We start from the raw sequence: 12,033 nt of genomic DNA, 5'->3' as shown, positions 1-12,033 counted from the left end.
AATAAAGAACTGCCTAAATAAATAAATGCTTAATGCATAAAAATGCACAAATAAATAATGGCTTAATGCATCAATAAATTATTCACAAATAAATAAATGAATAAACGAATAAATGCATAAACAAATAAATTCCTAATGCATAAATAAACAAATAAATGCTCAATGCATAAATAAATAAAAGCTTGATGCATACATAAATAAATGCTTAATGCATAGATAAATGCATAAATAAATAAATACTTAATGCATAAATAAATGCATAAATAAATACATGCTTAATGCATAAATAAATGCATAAATAAATAAATAAATAAATACTTAATGCATAAATAAATGCATAAATAAATAAATAAATAAGTGCTTAATGCATAAATAATTAAATGCTTATTGCATAACTAAATGGATAAACAAATAAATAAATGCTTAATGCATAACTAAATGCATAAATAAATAAATACTTGATGCATAAATAAATGCATAAATAAATAAATAAATAAGTGCTTAATGCATAAATAAATAAATGCTTATTGCATAACTAAATGGATAAACAAATAAATAAATGCTTAATGCATAACTAAATGCATAACTAAATAAATACTTAATGCATAAATAAATGCATAAATAAATAAATAAATGCTTAATGCATAAATAAATACTTAATGCATAAATAAATAAATAAATGCTTATTGCATAAATAAATAAATGCTTAATGCATAAACAAATGCATAAATAAATAAATGCTTAATGCATAACTAAATGGATAAACAAATAAATAAATGCTTAATGCATTACTAAATTGATAAACAAATAAATAAATGCTTATTGCATAAATGGATGGATAAATAAATGCTTAATGCATAAACAAATAAATAAATGCTTATTGCATAAATAACTGCATAAATATATTTTCTAAATATATTTCCTATATAAATATAATTTGCATTGGCATACACAATGTATACATGGTGTATATTATTTAAACATTTAAATAAGTTTGACCAGAAACATAATAAGCTGGCTTTGATGCAACAGTAAAGAATTTATTCAAATGTGGCCTAAAACGGACATAATTCATGGTATTAAATCACATATACAGTACATCTGTGAATGAAATCATTATTTGTAAGAAACCGAGTCAAAAGAGCTCGAGTGTCTTCAGCATCACGTGTTTACCCCTATAGATTATAAGTGAAAATGCAAATGTTTTGACCCCTCAGATGAGTTTGTTGAGTGTTTTAAAGCGCGGTGTGATGCCTGCGCACACTGGACTGACGTGATCATGAGCGTACCGTAGACTATGGCGGAGGATTCGGGAGTCTCGTCTTCAGACGCTCTCTTGTTCTCGTCCTCCTGCAGTTTATCCACCTGTCAGACATGCAGAAGAAGTCAAACATCACTGTCAAAGTGTCACCCTCCATAACACCGTCTACACACACTCGTCCGCATACAAACCCACATCATCATCATCATCACTACATGCAAATGCCCATTAATGTCACACATGACATGCACAAAATGCTGCATGACAAAATACACTCACATTCACTTAACGACTGTTTAATGCATTAATGCATGATTTTCTGAGGAGCGTTAGAGAAACACAGTGACTCTTAAACCCCACATTTTTCATATTCATCATTATGTGAAATGCTAACATGAAAGCACAGTGAAATTAAGGACCTCAAACTCTGTTTGTTTGTCGCGGTTCCTCTGCTTAGTGTTTCTTCTAAACCTCCATCAGTTATGAATTCAGTCGGATGACTCTGTGATGCAACATCAACACCACTAAATTAAATATTGTTGTATATTGTGGTTCCTGGAGTTTTATAAATGCAATAAGTTTGTGAAACATAGCCAGTATAATATTTGATAGAGCTCTTATTAATGATGAAGATGATCTGATAAACCTGTCGCACTCCATCTCCTCCAGTCCTTCTGTCTCTGATTGATCATTTACACTCTTTATCCAGAATAACTTTCATATTGTTAGTAATATTTCAACTGGACTGAAGCAGCTCATCATTTATTATAAAATTATTTGAGGAAGGTTTATTTGTTCATCTCTCAATCATCTTTGTATTGCATTGCATTAAAACTACAGATCATCAAACTAAGCATTTAAATATCATTTAAGACGACAATATTTTTTATGCATTTGCTATACTTTTATAAAGATCTCATTCATTTACTCAACAATCTAACGTTTTCTTCACATAAATATCAACATCTGCAGCAAATTGCATATTTTTGCTCAGTTTGTGCCTCTGAATAAAATGGAGCTGTTTTTTTCCTGCTCCATATTCATACTTTATCATATTATACGAGCCAAAAAATGCATGAAATATGACACACGCATTTTTTTTATTGTCTAAATGTACAATAAACAGTTTATTTTATAAACTATGTCACATGCCAGGATTTCCCAGCTTAAATGTAAGAGTGATATGTTGCCATCTGCAGGTCAAACCGACGTACTGCGTCTTTAAGACACACAGCAGACATATTGATGAATACTCATTTTAATCTGGAAAGGTCATGTTGGTTCCGGTTGTTGTGAGGACTGAACCAGCGAAACACTTCACATCTGAATAATCCTCTTTCTCACAAACAAACAGGCTCATTAGAGCTACACAGCAGTGCATTGTGGGTAATCAAGCAAACTATTGAGGATCCTGTTCTAAAAGAGTGCAGCATCTGTGCTAAACATGCGCTAATATCTACAGAGACACAGAACGGGTCAGAGACCTTCACCAGTCCGGATAATTCATCCACCTGAGGAGGAGGAAACTCACGTGAGCTTTAATACACAATCAAAACATGATTGATGATGTATCGACTCTTACATTTTACTTACATTTTGTTAATCTTGAACAAACAAAAGTTACATAGTTACGTTTATCTACATGAGGCTGTTTTATCTCCTCATATCTACTCTATCTGATTATACAATTTAATTTATGCAATCAGAACAAAATTTTTCAGGCACTAAAATCTTTTAAAATCTTATATCTTTTTTTAATGTTAGTTAATACAACTGTTCAATGTTCAGGTCCATTAAATAATACTAGCAGATACAACTTTTGATTTTTAATAATGTATTAGTAAACGTTGAAATTACCATGAACTAAGATTAATAAACGCATTGCTAGTTGAAAAGTAGTTCATGTCAACAAATGAAACCTTATTGTAAAGTGTTTTCGAAAACTGAAATCCGTTTTCGTGATAAAATAAGGATAACTTCATTAAACATATCAATAAGCAATACTTGCTGTTCAGAGAATCTTGTGGATGAAGTAAATTTGATGCTATTATTCCTACATTGCAGGGAAAAGACACTATTATGTAAGCTTCTTTCCGCCACTGAATAAAAAAAAAAATAATTGTGACTTTTTATCTCACAATTGCGAGATATAAAGTCAGAATTGTGAGAAATGAAGTCGCACATGCGAGATATAAAATTGCAATTCTGAGAAATAAAGTCGCAATTGCAATACAGTCGCAATTATGAGAAATAAAGTTGCAATTGTAAGATATAAAATTGCAATTATGAGAAATAAAGTTGCAATTGCGAGATATAAAATTGCAATTATGAGAAATAAAGTTGCAATTGCGAGATATAAAGTCAGAATTGTGAGAAATGAAGTCGCACATGCGAGATATAAAATTGCAATTCTGAGAAATAAAGTCGCAATTGCAATACAGTCGCAATTATGAGAAATAAAGTTGCAATTGTGAGATATAAAATTGCAATTATGAGAAATAAAGTTGCAATTGTGAGATATAAAAATTGCAATTATGAGAAATAAAGTTGCAATTGCGAGATATAAAGTCAGAATTGTGAGAAATAAAGTCGCATTTGCGAGATATAAAATCACAATTCGGAGAAATAAAGTCGCAATTGCAATATAGTCGCAATTATGAGAAATAAAGTTGCAATTGTGAGATATAAAATTGCAATTATGAGAAATAAAGTTGCAATTGCGAGATATAAAGTCGCTATTCTGAGAAATAAAGTCGCAATTGCGAGATATAAAATCACAATTCGGAGAAATAAAGTCGCAATTGCAATATAGTCGCAATTATGAGAAATAAAGTTGCAATTGTGAGATATAAAATTGCAATTATGAGAAATACAGTTGCAATTGCGAGATATAAAGTCGCAATTCTGAAAAAATAAAGTTGCAATTGCGAGATATAAAATCACAATTCTGAGAAATAAAGTCGCAATTGCGAGATATAAAGTCAGAATTGTGAGATATAAAGTCGCAATTGCGAGATATAGTCGCAATTATGAGAAATTAAGACAGAATTGAGACTTTTTATCTCACAATTCTGACTTTTTTTTCTCACAATTGCGAAAAAAGGTCATTTGAAACCTTGATTAATGTTATACAGTAACTGGACTTACAATAAAAGTATATGAGCCATGTTCCAGCTGTGTGTGTGTGTGTTTCATACGCACCTTGCTCAGGTACTCCCTCATCACCTGAATGAAGTAAGGCATGGCGAAGTCCACGAGTCTGTGTTTCCAGGCCAGTTCCAGGACCACGTCAGGAGCCAGAAGATCATACGAGCTGAAGAGACACGCAGCGAAACACTCACGCTTTCCCTCTTCCACAAACCAGCGCAAGAGATCCTGAGCCTGAGCGCCGTCCTGAGACTCGGCCGCGAACTGCATCGCATCCTGATACACACACACACACACACGGAAACGTGTCATGCCCTGACATATATGCTGTAATCATGACAGGAAGTCATATGGTTTTGTATATGTGAGACACAGCAGAAAAAAACAAACAAACACATATATATTTATGAAAGTTATAAAAAATAGCCACTTAATTACATTTGCTTAATGAAAAAATATTATTAAAAAATGTAATTTTTTTCCCTTTACAGACAGAAAAATCAAAAAGAGGGTGAAAAATAGTCACTAAATTAATAAAAATGAAAACAAACAACAAAATGTAACATTTCAGTGAGAATATGTATTAATAAAGAGAATTTTCATTTCTGGGTAAATCATCCCTCTATAGACACAAAGCAACAAAAAAAGAATATAATTGGTGGGATATCATTTAATGTTTAATAATTTAATTCATAATATAATAATCTAACAAATATTTAAATATTTTTTAATAAAGTATAAAAGACTAAACAACTAAATAACCATAATAATAATAAAAAAATAATCCTAATGAAACCTAGTGTCTTGCATAATTAATGCGTTCTATTAAAAAGTATAAATAAATGTGTGTGTGTATATATATATAGAGAGAGAGAGAGAGCGAGAGAGAGATTTATTAGTTCAATTAAAATAAAATAAAAACCCCAAAAATTGTGTTGCTTGAAATAAAAGAAATATTCCCTGAAATATCAGAAATATTCCCTGAATAACCTTAAACTTGTTTTATTTTAGCTATAGTTGCCAAAGCAACATTTCTTATTTTCATTTGGTTTAACTTGATGTGCTAAACTTATAAAATGCTTATTAACTTATAAAAACAACTTTTTTTAAATTAATTAATATAGATGTGTGTGTGTGTTGTTCTTCTCTGTACCTTATAAAGCTTGTCTTTCTTGCAGAGCTGAATGCTTTGAGCCCAGCGCTGGTTGCTCTTGTACAGATACGCAGCGATGCGTCTGAACTCGATGAGCTCGTGCGTCTCCAGTCTCTGAGCCAAAGCGATGGAGTCGAAGCTGTCGTACGCGTCGATGGAGGCGCGCAGACCCTGAGCGGGACAACAGAGGAGCACGTCACATCACTGCGCTCTCGTGAAGAGAGATGAAGAGGACGAGTGTGTGTACCTGATAGTCCTCCTCCTCCGTCAGCAGGGCGTTGAGCGCTTCGTTTACGGCGCGGTTGTTGTTCCTTTGCACTGATCTGAGATACGGTTTAACCAGTCGTAACTGGTTCACCTGTAAACACACATGACGCTCATATTCTGTTAACTGAAATACAGCTGAAATAAAATACTAATATTACATGAAAAACATTAGAAATGTTGTCTTAGAAACTAACTGAAATAAAAGAGGTTCAAGTTTTAATAAAGTGAAATTATATTGAAGTAAAGCAAAATAGAACTATTTAAAAGACACGACTAAAAATGACAAAAGCTGAAAATAAAGTTCAACATTAAAATATTTCAAAACATTAATAAATACTTCAATAGCATATAAATAATACTAAAATAGCACTGCATTTACATGCATATATATATAATTACTCGATCAAATTAAACCATCAAATTACAACGAAAATATTTTATATTTTTTGAATATTTTAAATATGAGAGAAGAACAAAACATTAAACTTACTATTTATCTGACAAACTTATTTGACCAAAAAAAATGTAAACAACAACTGCCAGGTTTATTACTATACAAAAAAATGCAATCTCAAAGGAAAAAGTATAAATAAACACTTCAATAGCATATAAATAACACTAAAAAAACACTGCATATATATATAATTATTAAACAAGTTAAATTAAACTATAAAACACTAAATTTAGTATTTATCTGACAAAATTATTCAACAACAAAAAAAGTAAACTACAACTGCCAGGTTTATTAGTATACAAAAAAAAACAATCTCAAAGGAAAAAGCATACATTGACTACATATTGATGAGTTATTAATATTGTGTTGGTTCTCTCTTGTTTTTGCATGTGTTCATCATTTCTTTGTATGACAGCCTGGCCAAAATTAATTATGCCCCACAATTTAATACGTTTCATTGCATTCTTATCAAAAACTCCAATCACAACCATGCAAAATGCTAAGAAAATGTTAGAATATTTGAATAGAGAGTGATGAAGATGTACATTTTTCTAGGCCGGACATAATGTTTGGCACTAATATATTTATATATGTACATGACGTACCCTGCTGAAGAAGCTGACGGCTCGGCTGTGGTCCAGTCGAGGAGTGAGCACAGACAGCAGATCATTGAGCAGAAGCGGTTTATAGTCCAGATAAAACTGCAGAGATTTATAATACAGCTCCACATTCGCCACCTTCACGAGAGAGACGAGTGAACAGAAGACAAATACACAACGTTAAACCATGGTCTGGGTGAGTTCTCGATTCTGATTGGCTGCAGGGTCTCCATTAAAAAGTGCTAGAGGACACCTAGTAAAGGAGTTCTGGTGAAACTGACTGTTTACCGTTCGAAAATAATAAATAAATGCGTTGGCAACATCGGTTTGGTTTCTTACAAACGTTATTAACGTGGCTATAATTCTGGATGATTATTTATCGATACACTTATTATTCAAACGTGTGCAGTGTCATAACTACATCTCTGACGTTCATAACAACCCGAACCGTTTGAAAATCGGTAGAAAATTTAGCAAGTTACGGTTATTTAAAAAGTACATGCACCATTAAAACACATTGTTACGAGTGAGCGAGCTGCCTGTGGCAAGATGGCCGCCAGTGCGTACGTTAGCCTGGACGAGACATCTAGCCTTTATTGTGGATATCTATGGGTTGTTCGAGCTGAGCGGACTATAAATATCTCTGGTTGCTAAATAAACCGTCAGGCGCAACCAGGGAAAACAAGCTATTGCATTTTATTGCAAGCTATTGCAACAAGCAACATTGTTCATTTACATGCACATTTATGCATCTGACAAACAATGTGACAGCTCTAATTTGCTCTACAGGATTGTTTCACCTTGCTGATGAGCTCTTTGAAGGACGCGTCTCTCCAGGCGTCTGTCGGGTGTTTCATCATCGTCAGGATGGCATTGTCAAACTCCTCGTATTTATCGTACAGGAGCACAAGCTCCGCCCACAGATGAGCCTGTTCAGCCGCTCGCAACACCTGACCAATCACAAGACAGCATATCATAAACTGACACAAAGAATGACTTTCCAACACAATTCATATTCTATAATTCACAGTGCTGTCAAACGATTAAAATATTTAATCGCGATTAATCGCATTAATGTCACAGTTAACTCGCGATTAATCACACATTTTTATCTATTCTAAATGTCTCTTGATTTCTTTTTCTCACATTTTTTTCTCTCATTTTAATGCTCTTATCAACATGGAAAAGTGGAATATTTTTTATTGAAAACAACAACTGTGTTCAATTTCACACTAACGTTCTCACTTGCCGCAAATAATCTCTCACACAACGTAATACTGTTCATCAATAAAAGGGTGAAAGAAATACCCAAACAAGTGTGCGGCGTGCCTGTTGTTTTGTTTCCGGTCTAGCTAGCTAGATCCGCTTGCGCTTTGGTCGACGAAGCAACAAAACGTCCTCGCGCGACACAAGCCATTGAAATGAATGGGTTTCATAGCGCAGCGCTGCGTCCTTTTGCAAAAGCATGTGAAAAAAAACGACAAACTTTGCTAAGCCAAAAAAAACGTTAATTGCGTGATAAAAAAATGTACGCCGTTAAAATGGGTTTGTGTTAATGCTGTTAATGACGCGTTTAACTGACAGCCTTAATATATACACATATAAAATCAGAAAAAATATAATTCTATATATAATTAGAATAAAATACAATACATTTTAAAATAAATTAATAAATAATATCTTATGAAGGATCATGTAACACTGAAGACTGTAGTAATAATGCTGAAAATACACCTTCGATCACAGGAATAAATTACATTTCACTATATATAGATTCAGATAAAAAAAAGCTATTTTAAACAGTAATAATATTTCAATGTTTTACAGTTTTTCCTGTATTTTTGATCCAATAAATGCAGTCATGGTGAGCAGAATATAATAAAGATATAATAGGTAAACCAAAATGTAACATCCAAAAAATAAAGAAAATGTGATGTGTGCTGTTCCTGCAGTGCTAATGTTGAGGCTTGGATGACTTAAAAACATTGCTTTGAAAGTGTTTCATTCATGCATTAGTTGAAGTTGAAATATCTTTAATGTCCCCAAGGGGCAATTTAGTTCACAACAGGTAGCCAACACATACACATTTACCCAAAAACAGATAAAAACATGAGATAATAAATAGATAAAAACAAATTAAAAAAAAAATAAAAAAAAAATAAAAATAAAACATAAATAACATGTCCTATAGTTTGTTGAGAAACCCAACAGCTAATGGTACAAATGATTTCAAATATCTATTGGATCTGGCACATTTTCGGTAGGTATACCTCCTTCCTGATGGTAGGAGGCAGAACTCTGAGTGTAGTGGGTGAGTGGTGTTAGCCAGAATGGCCATTGCCCTCTGTGTAGCTCTGACCTTATTAGCCAGACGCTTTTATCCAAAGGGACTTGCATTGCATTCGAGGTTTACATTTGATCAGTTCATGCATTTCCTGGGAATCGAACCCCTGATCTTGCTCTGACTTCTGGAGAAACGCGTCACCTTGGGGATGTTGACTCGAGACCAGAAGAGCTCCAGATGTTCCCTCATCCTCTGGGGTTTGTACTTGGAGTAGAGGATGGCCAGCTCAGTGAACATGCCCATGTGAGCGCGCTCCAAGCCCAACGCCGCCTCCAACAGCACGATCAGCTCCTCGAAATACCCACGATCCTGACACACACAGAGAAGACGTCAGGTTACCCGCAGACTGACCGAGGTGGTGGTGAGGATGATGATGATGAAGGTCGTTCACCTGATAGTAGTTAATGAGTTCCTCCAGTTCGTCAGCATGAGTGACGATGTGAAGGCCGGAGATCTGCGCTAACCGGAACTCCTCTCCATCCACACACGCAAAACACACCTAAACATGACGAGTGTGAGGACAGAATAATAAATAATGACGCAAACTCTGCAACATTTTTCGAAATCATTTGTTAACAAGTATTCATTACTTCAATGAGCTCACTGTTTCTGCCTTAAATTATTACATTCACTGTTAGACCGTACCAGGTTTTTTTACAGTAAAATACTGGCAACACTGTTGCGCTAAAACTCAAGTTAACTAAAAAATACAACTTATTAGTTTTAGTGCATTTTTACAACACTGTTGCCAGCAATTTACTGTAAAAATGCACTAAAACTAATAAGTTGTATTTTTTAGTTAACTTGAGTTTTAGTGCATTTTTACAGTAAATTACTGGCAACCGTGTTGTAAAAATGCACTAAAACTAATAAGTTGTATTTTTTAGTTAACTTGAGTTTTAGTGCATTTTTACAGTAAATTACTGGCAACAGTGTTGTAAAAATGCACTAAAACTAATAAGTTGTATTTTTTAGTTAACTTGAGTTTTAGCGCAACAGTGTCGCCAGTATTTTACTGTAAAAAACCTGGTAAGGTCTAACAGTGTTGTTTTTAGCTAACTGTGATTTGTACATGTACATTTCTGAAATACTTAACTTAAAAAGATAACAATGTAATGTGGACTCGTGCATTTTCCGTAAAGCTGCTTTGAAATGATGTGTATTGTGAAAAGCGCTATACAAATAAATGTGAACTGAATCGAATAATGACAGGATACATCAGGAAACTAAGCCATGAAATCAAAATTAACATTTCATATTTTTTATGGAATAATGCAGTTTTTATTCTAAATGATTTATCCGTGCACATCATTATTGTGTTAAATTTATGTTGCTGGTGATCTTGAATCAGAATAAATTCCTCTTGCAGCGTCTCTTCTCTGATGATGTGGGCGGGGCTATAACCTGTCACTCACATGAGATCAGCCAATAGCAGACCACAACCATCCAGTCAATTCTCCACAGACAAAATCAAGCCCCGCCCACATGTGTTCCTGTTCCAGACGTGTTTCACTCGGATATACGGTATAATAGATATGCATTGACGTCACTTTCCCGCAAGCCGGACTGAGTGGCAGAAGAGCTGGATTGAGTAAAATGAGGGATTATCAGTTCAAACTAAAGATTGGACTCGATATAGTGTCCCTTACAACTTACCAAAGATCCAATGATCCTGGATATTGACATCCTGACATTTATATGAGCCTGATTTCAACACCGGTGAAATACATAAAGCAAATTTGCCCGCGAACGCTTTAAATAAATACAATATAGGATCAAATCCACATCACTCATCAATATCAATGTTAAATATATCGTCTTATAAAACGGTTAGTTCCAATCCTTGATCATGATTGGTCATCAATAGCCGTGCTTTATTCATGATAACACACGGACACGGCTATGACCACTTCACCCAACGGTTCTGTGTATCACTGAACAACACTGCGGTTCCTACAGTATGTTGTGTTTATTTGAGAATATAAGAGTGTAAATATTTAATTGATGAGTTGTCAATATAATATATAACAAAACAATAAATAGGGGATGATTTTACCCCTAAAATTCAGCATTTTGACACAAATTCTGTGAATCGCAGCGATACGTTTGCTTCTCTGTTCTTCATCTTTCGGCAGTCTGTAAAAACACACCTCAGATTTCTTGTCAAATGTATTTATTGTCTCTTTCCCGTTTTAGATGCGTTTTTCCACGGCATTTACGCTGAAAACTCACTGTGATGACCGACCGAAGGTGCTGTCACATGCATACACACTATAAGGAAATAAAGACGAGTGCCACTTTAACAATCCTTCAGTGGTGATCTCACCTCTTTCCAGGTGCGAGTGCAGCTGGCCTTGCGTGCGCTGTCGACGGCCGCCTGAAACTCTCCGAGGTGAACGAGCGTAGACGCCAGACGAGCGAAATTAGACACGTTATTAAAGAGCAGACGGGCGGCTTCAAACATGCGGTCTTCATAACACCTCTCGCCAACCTGCGGAGAGAGACACGACACACTGAGAACAACACACACAGATCTCACAACACACACTCTGCTATCAGCATCATCATATGTGCACAGTGATGTTGAGTTCAAATATATTATAGATTAATAGATGGACAATAGATAGGTAATAGTTTACATTTTTAAATAACAATATATACAGTTTGCATTAGAGATGCACCAAAAATTAAGTCAATTGACTCAAAGGGAAAATAGGCCAAATATGATTACTTAATTTTAATTAAGTCATTTAAATAATACTTTTACAGATATTCATTATTACTTTTATGTTATTATTCACACACAAA

The 12,033-nt window shown here is 34.1% G+C and overlaps 1 protein-coding gene across 5 annotated transcripts in view; it reads right to left on the bottom strand.

Annotated features, from left to right (window-relative positions):
- Positions 1-12,033, bottom strand: part of cltcl1 (clathrin heavy chain like 1) — a 53,463-nt gene that overhangs the window by 901 nt on the left and 40,529 nt on the right. For 4 of the 5 annotated variants that reach the window (XM_089119896.1, XM_039686628.2, XM_089119897.1 and 1 more), the window contains 10 exons: positions 11,552-11,716; positions 9,617-9,724; positions 9,367-9,534; positions 7,682-7,831; positions 6,888-7,019; positions 5,809-5,919; positions 5,562-5,732; positions 4,463-4,684; positions 2,746-2,772; positions 1,290-1,365 (listed from right to left, as the gene is read on the bottom strand). In XM_089119896.1, coding sequence (XP_088976022.1) covers positions 1,290-1,365; positions 2,746-2,772; positions 4,463-4,684; positions 5,562-5,732; positions 5,809-5,919; positions 6,888-7,019; positions 7,682-7,831; positions 9,367-9,534; positions 9,617-9,724; positions 11,552-11,716 — 1,330 coding nt within the window. The remainder of the gene's footprint in view (positions 1-1,289; positions 1,366-2,745; positions 2,773-4,462; positions 4,685-5,561; positions 5,733-5,808; positions 5,920-6,887; positions 7,020-7,681; positions 7,832-9,366; positions 9,535-9,616; positions 9,725-11,551; positions 11,717-12,033) is intronic. The other variant, XM_039686630.2, reaches the window with a different exon arrangement.

The sequence above is a fragment of the Pimephales promelas genome, chromosome 14 (genome assembly GCF_988280905.1).
Source record: "Pimephales promelas chromosome 14, fPimPro1.hap1.1, whole genome shotgun sequence".
NCBI classification, from domain to species: Eukaryota; Metazoa; Chordata; class Actinopteri; order Cypriniformes; family Leuciscidae; genus Pimephales; species Pimephales promelas.
This window is presented reverse-complemented; position numbering and strand designations above follow the sequence as displayed.